Below are 13,438 nucleotides of genomic sequence, written 5' to 3' on the forward strand. Positions count from 1 at the left end.
AACCAAAAAAGAATCCCCCTCGTCCTCACGTACCACCCCACCAACCTCCGGATCCAACGCATCATCCTCCGACACTTCCGCCATCTGCAATCCGACCCCACCACCAAAGACATCTTTCCCTCCCCACCCTTATCTGCTTTCCGGAGGGACAACTCTCTCCGTGACTCCCTTGTCCGCTCCACACTCCCCTCCAGCCCCACCACACCTGGCACTTTTCCCTGCAACCACAGGAAGTGCTACACCTGCCCCCATACCTCCTCCCTCACCCCCATCCCAGGCCTCAAGAACACTTTCCACATCAAGCAGATGTTCACCTGCACATCTGCCAATGTGGTATACTGCATCCGGTGTGGCTTCCTCTACATCGGGGAAACCAAGTGGAGGCTTGGGGACCGCTTTGCAGAACACCTACGCTCGGTTCGCAATAAACAACTGCACCTCCCAGTCGCGAACCATTTCAACTCTCCCTCCCATTCCTCAGACGACATGTCCATCCTGGGCCTCCTGCAGTGCCACAACGATGCAACCCAAAGGTTGCAGGAACAGCAACTCTTATTCCGCTTGGGAACCCTGCAGCCCAATGGTATCAATGTGGATTTCACAAGCTTCAAAATCTCCCCTCCCCCTACTGCATCCCAAAACCAGTCCAGCTCGTCCCTGCCTCCCTAACCTGTTCTTCCTCCCACCTATCCCCTCCTCCCACCTCAAGCCACACCCCCATCTCCTACCTACTAACATCATCCCGCCCCCTTGACCTGTCCGTCCTCCCTGGACTGACCTATCCCCTCCCTAACTCCCCACCTACACTCACCTTTCCTGGCTCCATCCCCGCCTCTTCGACCTGTTTATTTCCTCTCCACCTATCCTCTCCTCCATCCATCTTCTATCCACCTCCCACTCTCTCCCTATTTATTTCAGATCCCCCTTCCCCTTCCCCTTTTCTGATGAAGGGTCTAGGCCCGAAACATCAGCCTTTCTGCTCCTATGATGCTGCTTGGCCTGCTGTGTTCATCCAGCTCTGCACCTTGTTGTCTCTAATGCTCTGGGAACCTGGGTTCAAATCCCACAATGGCAGCTCAACTGGTTTCAATTCCAGTTAATAAATCTGGAGTATAAAAACTGGGAGATAGCAAGAACTGCAAATGCTGGAGTCAGAGTCAATACAGTGTGGAGCTGGAGGAACACAGCAGGTCAGGCAGCATCAGAGGAGCAGGAGAGTCAATGTTTCGGGTTGGGACCCTTCATCAGGACTCCCGAGTCTCCTGCTCCTCTGATGCTGCCTGATCAGCTGTGTTCCTCCAGCTGCACACTGTATTGACTCCAAATATAAAAAACTGGTCTCAGTAATGGTGAGTAGGAGAATTATTTTTTGCTGCAAAAACCCAATCAGGTTAACCAATGCAGCTGATTCAAGGAAATCTGTTGTCACTACCTGATGTAGCCTATACATGACTCCTGATCCACTGCAGAGGCAATGTGGTTGACTTTTAACTAACCTCTGAAAGTGCCCTCGCAAGCAGCTCAGCTCCAGGGCAATTAGAGATGGATAACAAATGCTGGCCTCCCCAGTAATGCCCATATCCCTTGAAAGGCCAAAAGGAAAGACAGGGCCTGAAGAAAGGTTTGGTTTTACACAATCCTTAGAGAGCAAATGCAATTTATTTACTTAGCAGATATTGAAATTTTGAAACCTTTTTACAATTTTTTGCATGAAGTTTACCTCTTGAAATCTTGTCCTTGGTAATGATAAGGGTGCTGCTGGTAGTGCCCAAATACTTCAAAAACAATTGGCTTTGTCTTGATATATTCTACAAATGATTCTGTTACTTCAACAGCAACCTAAATAAATGATGGAGATAAAGACATGTTTCCAACTTACATCAGGAATTTCAAATATACTTATGGAACTGGTGAAACGATTGGTCAGGCATTTTGGGAGACACCTAAGTCCCAGACTCACATTCTGCACATGGTAAAAGCCAAGGGGTGTTCCCCGGCCACTGTTCTTCAGGGGTTCAGTCGAGAAGGCTTCATCATGGCGGTGCAGGAAGCTGGGAAGAAAAGAAATTTACCAAACAATGATTAACGTGTTAAAAAGTTAACTAACGTTGAAACGGAGCATAGAGAAGTTTGATGCAAACACATTAAACATTTAGACATTCAACAACCAACTTGTCATGAACAAGGAGAGATGCTGCTGAAGTCTTTTGCCTTGCAATTATCAGGATAAACACAAGAATGCCAGATTTTAAATGATTACAACAACTTACACTACAATTGGTGGGCAGGTCAACTCTGATTGGCCAAGGTGCTGTCATGGAGAAAGCAATGGGGAACTATACATTCCCTGAGCTTACGGCTAATTTAAAACAAAAAGATGCAAGTTTGTTCCTTTTGGTTGTAGAGAATGGTCCCTTTGTATGATTTTATGTCACTTCTAGACAATATGAAGCATCATTGTGAACTTTTAAAGTACTATTGCTAGACAATTAATCCAGAGACACAGATCATGCTCTAGGGGCCTGGATTCAAATCCCACCATGGCAGATGGTGGAATTTGAATTGAATTTTTAAAATTTGGAATTTGAAATCTAATGATGACCATGAAATGATCGTCGATTGTCAGGAGAAACCCACCTGGCTCACTACGTTCTTTAGGGAAGGAAACTGTCATCCTTACCTGGTCTGGCCTACATGTAACTCCAGACACACAGCAACATGGTTGTCTCTTAACAATTAGGGACAAACAATAAAATGCTGACTCAGCCAGTGACACCCACATCCCATAAATGAATTAAAAATCCACGAATTCTTGCATTTGTCCTGGTGAGTACAAGATTGAAAGTTTTGAAACTTGTCACACATGACAAGTACTGGGATCTCAAGACCTGACAAAATGGCATAGACCCGAAACGTCTGCGTTCTTTTTCTCCCCACAAACGCTGCCAGGCCTTCCAGCATTTCCAGTTTTTATTTAATAAATGCAAATTCTAGCTAACGATCAGAGAAATCACAGGAAAGTATCTCAGTAACCACTGAAGAGCTCGAATCAATTCAGTACTGTGAAAGGAACCTAACATGCTACCTGTTTTGGTTTAGGTACAATTCCAATTCTATACTGAATGTGACACTTCTAATGCTTTTTGAAGTGACTCAGCAAACATCTCCGTTGTAATTTCAGTTTGTAAGAAAACAAATATGCACATCCATATAATGCCTTTCTTGACTGACAGATGTCACACAAACTCTCAAATTAATGGCTCTTGATATGTAGTCGCTGTTGTAATGCAAACAAAAAAAATTGGACTGTAGAATGCTTCTCTGATTCTTGGGATGCTGGAGCCACTTACGAAATTATTAGGATCCCAGCTGATACTGAGGAGTATGGGTAAACTATATATGCATGAAAGTGTAATCTCAATATTAAGCAGCATTTTATCACGCAAAAGCTTTAGAACTTCAAAGTCGCAAACAAAGCTGATAAATTCTCTGGAAAAAGTTAAAACACTACAATTTCCTAACAATAAGGAAACCAAGTGTTAGTGAGAGTAGGAATAGGAGGATAGAGCACATGAATGAGGAGCTGGTGCAGGGGGCAAAGATTCACATTTTTGGATCATTGGGATCTCTTTCGGGGTAGGATTGACCTGTATAAGAGGTATGGGTTCCACCTGAATTGGAAGGGGACCAATACCCTTGAGGGGAGATTTGTTAGTGCTACTCAAGAGGCTAAATCCCCAGGATAAATCCCTAGGACGTTTTCATGTATTTCTCAGAACTTTTTGGGAAGCTAGGGAAGAAATTGCTGAGATATTTGTATCATTGACAACCACAGGTGAGGTGTCGGTAGGCTGGACGTCATTATTTAAGAAAGGCCGCAGGGAAAACCCAGGGAACTGCTGACTGGTGAGCATTCCGTCAGTGTTAGGTAAAGTTGCTGTAGATTGAGGGACAGGATTTACGTGCATTTGGAAAGGCAAGGACTGATTAGGGACGGTCGACATGGCTTTGTGTGGGGAAATTGTGTCTCACTAACTTGACTGAGATTTTTTGAAGAGGTGACAAAGACGATTGATGAAGGCAGAGTGATAGAAGCTGTCTATATGGAATTCAGCAAAGTGTTTGACAAGGTTCTGCACGGTAGACTGGTTAGTAAGGTTAGATCATATGGAATCCAGGGGAAGCTAGCCAGTTGGATACAAAATTGGCTTGAAAGGAGGCAGAGGATGGTGGTAGAGGGTTGCTTTTTGGACCGGAAGCCTGTAACCAGCGAGGTACCATAAGGATAAGAGCTGGGTCCACTGCTTTTCATCATTTATATAAATGATTTGGAAGTGAATATAGAAGATGTGATTAGTAGGTTTGCAGATGACACCAAAATTGGTGGTGTAGTGGACAACAATGAAGGTTACCTCAGAGTACAATGGGGCATTGTTCAGATGGGCCAATGGGCCAAGGAGTGGCAGATGGAGTAATTTTGATACATGTAAGGTGTTGCATTTTGGCAAAGCAAACCAGGGCAGGACTTATACAATTAATGGTAGTTAATGGGGAGTGTTGCCGAACAAAGAGACCTGGGATGCAGGTGCATAGTTGCTTGAAAGTGGAGTTGCAGGTTGACAGGGTGGTGAAAGCGTTTGATGTGCTTGTCCTCATTGGCCAGAACATTGGAGTCTACGAGTTGGGATGTCACGTTGCAGCTATGCAGTACATTGGTGAGGCCACTTTTATAAGACTGCACACAATGCTGGTCACACTCCCATAGGATGCTGTTAAACTTGAAAGGGTGTAGAAAAGACTTGCAAGGATGCTACTGGGATTGGAGGGATTGAGGTATAGGGAGAGGCTGAATAGGCTGGGGCTATTTCCTTCAGAGCGTTGTAAACTGAGAAGTGACCTTATAGAGGTTTATAAAATCATCAGGGGCATTGATAGGGTAAATAGATAAGGTTGTTTGGACTCCAAAAGACCAAAACAAGAGGGCATTGTTTAAGGTGAGAGGGGAAAGGTTTAAAAGGGACTTGAGGGGGAATTTTTAACTCAGTGGGTGGTATGTATATGGAACAAGCCGCTAGGAGGCAGCATCTGGGTGAATATATGAATAGGAGAGGTTTAAGAAGGATATGGGCCAAATGCTGGCAAATAGGACTCAGTCAGATTGGGATGTCTGGTTGGTGTGGATGAGTCGGACTGAAGGGTCTGTCTCTGTGCTGTATGACTCTATGGCAAGGAACTATAGACCAGCGAGGCCTAACGGACAGGGTTTACGTGTTTGGAAAGACAAGGACTGATTAGGTATAGTTAACACGGCTTGGAGTGTGGGAAATTGTGTCTCGCTAACGATTGACTTTTTTGAAAATGATTTAATGAAGAGGATTGATGAGGACAGGGCGGTGGATGTGATCTGTATGTTCTTCAATAAGGCGTTTGACAAGAATCCTCCTGGTAGACTGGTTAACGTTTATAAAGCGCAGGTTGATACCCTTCTGAGAACTAAAACCGAAATACCTAAAGCAACACCTCATCTTATAACCTGTAAAAGGAGTGTGAAAAGTGGTGTAGCCTCTCTTTCAGCAACTTCTAGTTGTTAAATAAAATAAATCCCTGACACTCACTTTAAAATCAATAAGTAATAATTTATTTATCTAACTCTAGCAGTGAACAAATTAACTAAACTATTAACAAACCAAATAAATCCTAACTACTAACTACTCCCAAATAAATCAAGATTCTAATGGTATGCTGTTCCAATAAATACAAGCCCCACTCATTAAATAAAAAAAAATTTAGTTTCCAGATTACAGTCAGGTTACGTGTTTTCCAAAATGTTCTGTGCCTTCTCTGTAGATTCTTCTGTCAGGAATATTAATGAGTTAGGCCATTGGTACTGTTGTTATTTAGACGGTGCTTTCTCTAAGACATAGTGAGAGCCAGCAATTCTCTCAAGAGCTGAGTGCCGTTAGCTTTGGCAGAGGTCCTTGTCCAGCTACCCCCTTCTTTTATAGCCTTGATAACATATCAATATTCCTTACAATAGGATTGGTCTTATATTGTCAAAATGATCAGACTTAAATTTAATAGGTTTTTGGTATCCAAGTTCCTGGTTCAAATGGATTGGCTATATTCAAAAAGCCTGTGGTCTCGGTAAAAAAAAACTGATGCTTGGCCTGCTAACTGTATGGCCTTTCGATACAGATGTTTAAATTTGGGTGCTCTTTGTGCACTTACAAACTTTAAAGCTACTTCCCCCAGCATCCATTTTAACTCACTAACCACAGAAAAAGCACATGATCTTTTAAAGGGACCATGCAATGCTTTCCTCTCAAGCATTTTACAAACACCGAATTATAACTTCCTGCCTCCCAATCCAGAGGTGCTCTACCCAACCTTGCAACAGTTAGCAAGGTTAGATCATAAGGAATACAGGGAAAACTATCTACTTGGATACAGGACTGGTTCGAAGGTAGAAGACAGAGGGTGGTGGTCCAGGGTTGCTTTTCAGACTGAAGGCCTGCAACCAGTGGTGTGCCACAAGGGTCGGTGCTGGGTCCACTGCTTTTCATCAATTTATAAAAATGATTTGGATGTGAACATAGGAGGTATGGTTAGTAAGTTTGCAGACGACACCAAAATTGGAGGTGTAGTGGACAGCAAAGAAGGTTACTTGGAGTACAACTGGAGCTTGATCAGATGGGCCAATGGGCTGAGGAGTGGCAGATTCATAGTTCCTTGAAAGAGGAGTACCAGATAGGATAGTGAAGGTGACGTTTAATATGCTTTCCTTTATTCCTCAGTGCATTGAGTGTAGGAGTTAGAAGGTCATGTTGCAGCTGTACAGGACGTTGGTCAGGCCATTATTGAATACTGCATTCAGTTCTAGTCTCCCTGCTATAGGAAGGATGTTGTGAATTTTGAAAGGGTTCAGAAAGAAGAAAAAGGTTCAAGAAAAGGATACTGCCAGGGATGAAGGGTTTGAGCTATACGGAGACGCTGAATAGACTGCAGCTTTTTTCCCATGGAACTTTGGAGGCTGAGGTGTGACCTTATAGATGTTTATAAAATCAAGAGGAGCATGGATAGGGTAAATAGAAAAGATATTTTCCCTAGGGTGATGGAGTCCAAAACCAGAGGTCATAGGTTTAAGGTGAGGGGGGAAAGATTGAAAAGGGACCTAAGGGTAACCTTTTCACGTAGAGGGTGATGCGTGTATGGAATGAGCTGCCAGAGGAAGTGGTGGAGGCTGGAACAATTCCAACATTTAAAAGGCATCTGGATGGGTATATGATTAGGAAGGGTTTAGAGGGATATGGGCCAAATGCTGGCAAACGGGAATAGATTTATTTCTGATACCTGGTCAGCACAGACGAGTTGGACTGAAGGACCTGTTCTGTGTTGTATATCTCTAATAGATAGAGGAAGTTATTTGCATCAATGTCACTAAACGTGAAAGAGTTTTTAAAAATAAACCCACTAGGTGGAGCACTTCACTGCAGTAGAGGAACACTGGGTAAAAAGAGGGAAGAGGGAAGGCAGGGGGCAAGGTTTGGGGGAGTAGGTGAGAAGGACAGGGAAGGAGGTGTGAATAGGGTATTACATCAGAGGTGCAGTCTAAAAGAATACAGAATTAAGTTATTACCTTAAAATTATTTATCAACAATTCAAATAAAATTGTTATTTGACTTAATTTAATATTGTATTGCACAGTATTTGCTTCATCCCTTACCTTAGCTGTTATTTTAGAAAATGGGGAAAATGTTTACGAAAATAGTGTACTTGCTTAAAGATATATAATAGATACCTTAAGGCAATCATATTAACAGCCAAAATAATAACTTGCTCACTATATAGAGAAACTACAAATTGCATCATCACTTCAGAAGTGGCAGAATCCAAAGCAAAATGATACTTGACATTAGCTGTCTGACAATGAGATGTTGTATGTGACCTCCCAGACTATCGACATGGACATAACCTGCAATGCACAATGCAAATAAAAAAGAAAAAGAAAGAGAAAGCTACTTACTTGAACTGACAGAATATGTCTGCATATTCTGGTGGGATCCCACTGGCCTGTAGCACTGTCACTCGGAAAGTGAAAACACTGCCGACTTTTAAGTGCTCGCCAATGCTGTCAGATACTCCCCCCTGGGACAGTTTGGGGTCCAACTCCGTGCTTGATTTAAAATCTGCATTGCAAAAGACCCCAATACAATGACATTAACCTAACCACTGTATTTCAAGATGAGATAGTGCACCATAAACAATACAGGCTGAAAAGCCTCCTTCGGCCAAAGGCTTGTCGCCTCTCAAGACATTAATTTCACGCATTATTGACCATCACTTTAATAATTCACCAGCAAAATCACACCAGGATGATTCTCCTTGGAGAACGTTCAGGAGAGACTTGAAAGAGTTGGTCAAACTCCCTAGGGAGTGAGTGAAAACTGTTTCAATCGATGGCAGAGTCAAGAACCACAGGCAATGGACTTAAGCAAAGTGACAAAAGAAACAAAGACACCATGAGGAACGGCATTTTTATACAGCAAGATGTTTACCACCTGGAACGCACTGCCTGAGAGAGCAGTGGAGACTGATTCATTCGCTTGAAGGAGGAACAGACATAGGGAAAGGGCCAGGGAGTGACACTTGTCCAACTGCTTCTCTTTGTAAGTAGCCAACACAGACCAAATGGCCTTTTCTGCAAGACCCAGCCTTATTCGTAGTTGAACTTATTTAAAAAGCAGCAAACTTCCAGACAGGAGTCCAATCTTGGGAATAAAACCCTATAAGCAATTCCATGGCACCCTGGTTAGTATGGAGGAGAAATCATATTTTCAAAAGCTGGGAAAAAACATACAGAAGTGTTGGCAAAGTACTATGGATGTCCTCTTACAACATGAAGTGAAAATCACCAGAGTCTCAGAGGAACACAGGCTGCTCTCTCATTAGAAAGAGGGGGAACTGGTGGTGAGGTTAACCCAAGGGTCACCATGCCCTCAGGTGAGGTTGAGAAAGTATGGTTACCTCAGCCAGCAAGGGAATCAAACACACGCTGTTAGTGTGACTGTCACAAACCAGTCGTCATTTAAATCACCTGAGCCCCATTGTCAACACTAAATTGTATCTTGGATTCTGCTGTAACGTCCTTAGGAGGAGTACAGTGTAAATAAAAAAAGCACCATTGATTCAATATTTTTGTCACAACATTTCAACCCAAATTAGTGCACCACCAATTTGCTCCACCAATTCGAATGATATCGTAAAATTGCATTGCTAATCTAATTCTGCAGGGGGAGAAAAGTAGAACATCACTGTATTACAATTCTACATTTGGAAACCCTACTGGATTTATTAACTTGTACTCCAACGTATAACATGAATACACATGGAAAGCAGGATTTAAGTTGTATTTTGATTTGAAAGATTTGACCTGGGCTGAGTTCTATGAAAATAATTTTAAACACCAGATTCACTCAGTATTCCATTATCTGTAATAGGATTTCCATAAATTCTCAACAGTAAGATTAAAACAGCAGCTTATGTTCAGATTTCTATGACTAAACTCTGACAAATTTGTCCCCTCCCCCAACCCCATTGCAAAGGCTTCATTTTCTGATACAACTTGAGGGATTATAATGAATGCAGATGAACTCATTTGTACATCCATTGTAATCTTATTACATTCCATTTGCAGGCTGAAAAAGCATTCACTACTGTTCACAACACCAGCACTGCTTCAAGTTTATTTTAAACCATTTACCCAGCTCGTTGATTCTGTTCATCTCCTCCGATGGGGTGATGACCTCTGTGCTCTGACCCTGCCCTTCGACAATCCTAAGCTCCTCCAACGAGAGCCCAGAACGTGACATTACAATAGAAGAAACGTCACTCTGTGAATAAAGTAATGGAAAACAAAATGGGAAGTCACAATAACTCTGGTGACTAGGCTTGCGTCTACTTTAAATGTACACAAACGTGTGGGGGCTGTTTAGAAACAACATTACACTTACCTCTCTGTAGTTCTCATCATCGAATGAAATTTTAGCAGTGCCAGACTGGCGTACACCAGATCCATAGTCTGGTGCCTCCTCATCAGCTAGGAGAGAGAGAGAGAAAAATTCAACAGGAATTCAAATCAAATTTGAGTTAAGCAAGACCTTTGTATAAAACGTTGGTACTAGAACACTACAAAGTCAACAGTGATTTGTTTTTGCAAATTTAGAGCCTGTTAAATCATAACACAAGATGTTTGCAGCGATGTGTGTTCATTGTGAACTGATTTGCCATTTTTCTTATTCATCTCAAAGTAATGCACATTTGGTTGCATTACAAATAAATTCACACAGTTTATTTACATGGCTTAAATCATTACAGACTTTACAGTACTTTTCAATATACATGCAATCCTAGCTGGAAGCATTGTGTTTCATTTCTCCCCAAAATTTCTTCTGACAAAGGAATGTTTTATGGACTCAGATGGTCGCAATCAAGCACTATACAAGGATCAGTGATCAGACAAACTTAATCAAACACTACAAGCTCTCCAACTTGTTGATAGTTAAATCCACCAGAAAGATAGTGACTTTTGCTGGCCAGAAAGTTGACAATCCATAGGGTGAGAATATTCCTGCTTTAGGACAATGCCTCATGATACTTGCCTGCCAGCAAGTCCAAACTAGAGGAAAGTGATTCTGAGGAAGGGTCACCAGACCCAAAATGTTAACTCTGATTTTTTTCTTCACAGATGCTGTCAGACCTGCTGAACTTTTCCAGCAACTTCTGTTTTTGTTTAAGTCCAAACTAGATGTGATCACATTGAGGATTCAAAGTCAATTGAGGAACCTAAGCTTATTAACTTGCCCATTTACATAATTATCATGGGCTGGGAGAAACAGAAGAGTGGACTGAACAATGTCAGTAAAGTACTGTCTTGGAAGGCTAGGTGAACAAGTCTTCATAATTTGATACACTCTACTTTTTACAGAATGTACATTCTATTGAATTCTTGTGAAGCTGTGCAGTGCAACACAAGGCTTAACATTACAAGAGGCAAATTCTTTTTGCAGTTAGGCATATCTCAGTAATATCACAACTGCACTGCACAAGGGAAACATTTTCCACTTCAGGCAATAAAATTAGACTTGCATCAATTTGACCTGTTAAGTCAAAGGGAAAAATACAAAATCAAATCATTACATTTGTATAAACAGTTGAAAGGAATGATTTATCTAGCAATCTACACAAATGTGTTATGCTTTCGATTCATAGCAATGGCATAATTGAAGCTTGGTGTTGCCCTGTCAGCAGAGTTATTAATAAAGAAGAATGTTAACCTTGACAATGTGAAACCCACCTGTGATGGCCTGTACGCCCACTCTGAGGAAGCCTCTGACCTCTCCCTTCTCACTAACGATGGCAATTCTGTGAACGAGGGCCACTGGATACAGCAAATTGCTGAGGTATACAAATGCTCTGTGAACAAAGAAAGAAAGCGGGCAAAAAAAAAACTGCAATTTAGATAAACGTTTAAAGATTGTGCGTTCACAATAACTGACAGGACGGATGTGCAGATATCTTCAGAATGTGTCAGTTTTTAAAACTGAAACAGTTAAGTCCAGGTAAATGGATATCAGAATCTACAATAACTAGGATCCAGTTTAAGTTCCAATGAATTATTTTATTTATTTCTACTGCATGAAATGTCATTCAAGAGTTTACTTTGTTAAAAATCATTCTTGCATGGGAAATGACAAAGCCAGCATTTGTCATCCTGCAAATGAGTGGCTTGCTCAGCCAGAGGGCAATTAAGAATGAAGTGCATTGCTGTACATCTGGAGTCACATTGTAGGGCAGCCAAGATAAAGGAGGGAAGATACGTTGACCTAAAGATAATTAGTGAATCAAATGGGTTTCTACAACAAGGAATGATAGATTCCTAGTCAACATTACTGAGGCGAGCGTCGTGCTCCAATTTTACTGATGCATTTAAATACCAGCTACTGTGCTGGGATTCAAAACCTTGTCCCTAGAGCATTAATCTGGGCATCTGGATCACTCACCCCATGACTTCACCACTACAGTAATGTCACCACAATTTCTTGTCAAAAATGTATGAGAGTTTGCTAGAAAGACACCAGAGTTGTTTATTAAATAACTTGAGATATTGCTGGAAATTGTCTCACTGTAACACTAACACATGAATATTTTAGTTTTGAAAGATGACAGCTACGAAGGTCATTAATGCTGTTACGAATTTTTACTTATTTGTATTTTTAAGAAGCCCACCAGTCATGTTTGAAGCTGAACCTTGATCTATTTTCACTTAACAATCGGAACTTAAAGGTGTCACCTCCTATTCATAAAGACAATGTGTTCACTGCTTTACGTGTTCATATCAAACCATCCAAAGTTTTACACAAAATCTGATTTGATTTGCCAAAGGTTTGTATGTCTACTGATTTTTAAAAAAAAAACTCCTGTTTATCTCTGATAGTTCTGCCGTTATCTAGTTATAAATTATACCCATTACCTAGTGAACATAGTCATGCAAAATTAACGCACAATGATACAGTCTTGATACTGCAGCTACAAAGCACAGATACCTTTGTCTCCCTATGGATAATTGGGATTTCTGATGACAACAATTTAGCAGATCCTGTGGCGGCTGCAACACAGTAAGTTGCTGACTAGCGTAAAATGACTGATTTGTTCCACATCCCACAGTAACCCAACTAACTGGGGAACATAATTAGATGATTCCGAATTCATCTAGAATAAACAAATATTATGTTTTGCATTTTAATTTGGAAGGACTTTTCAGAATCTGCAAAAAAACGGCTCTTAAAAATAAGATTTGGTGATACCGTGGGCAGTCTGATGGAATTAACAGTCCAAATATTAAACTGGGATGTCTGCAAATCCCTACTGTTCAGATAGACAGGGCTATGAAATACTAATTACAATTATGGTCTATTAAACCACCCACCAACCCCATCCTTAATGCTCCAAATGTACTTGTTTAACAACAATGCATCTCCCAGTTCTGAGAGAGAGAGAGACACACAGAGAGAGAGGATGGGAGGACAATGCTGTAAAACGAAAACTAAACATGAAAGATGAATCATAATCAGACTGAAGTAAACACAAAAGTTATAAAAACAGGTAAAATATGGCAAACAGCTAAAACTATGAAGGTTAAAAATAATGAGACAAAATAAGACCTAAAACAGAACAAAAATCACGAGCCTTATTCAGTCTGCTTTGAGCCGGTAACCAATCTTACTACAAAAAAGGTTACTGTAAAAAAAAATAAAACAAGCAAAACAGCGCTAATGTTTACATTCGAATAATCAGAAACAATCCAAAAGTTTGGCAGGAATAATTAGTATCAGTTGCGGCATTTACCAGCACAACTATACTTTTAGTAAGGAATGGCAAA

General features: G+C 41.2%; 1 protein-coding gene across 1 annotated transcript in view; it reads right to left on the bottom strand.

The window, feature by feature from the left end:
- Positions 1 to 13,438, bottom strand: part of kif1b (kinesin family member 1B) — a 150,464-nt gene that overhangs the window by 50,550 nt on the left and 86,476 nt on the right. The window contains exons 25-30 of the mRNA XM_048614861.1: positions 11,354 to 11,472; positions 10,011 to 10,096; positions 9,761 to 9,890; positions 8,024 to 8,186; positions 1,961 to 2,051; positions 1,721 to 1,839 (exon numbers count right to left, since the gene is read on the bottom strand). Of these exons, the coding sequence (XP_048470818.1) occupies positions 1,721 to 1,839; positions 1,961 to 2,051; positions 8,024 to 8,186; positions 9,761 to 9,890; positions 10,011 to 10,096; positions 11,354 to 11,472 (708 nt within the window). The remainder of the gene's footprint in view (positions 1 to 1,720; positions 1,840 to 1,960; positions 2,052 to 8,023; positions 8,187 to 9,760; positions 9,891 to 10,010; positions 10,097 to 11,353; positions 11,473 to 13,438) is intronic.

This window comes from Rhincodon typus, chromosome 31, assembly GCF_021869965.1.
Source record: "Rhincodon typus isolate 14 chromosome 31, sRhiTyp1.1, whole genome shotgun sequence".
Lineage (NCBI taxonomy): Eukaryota > Metazoa > Chordata > Chondrichthyes > Orectolobiformes > Rhincodontidae > Rhincodon > Rhincodon typus.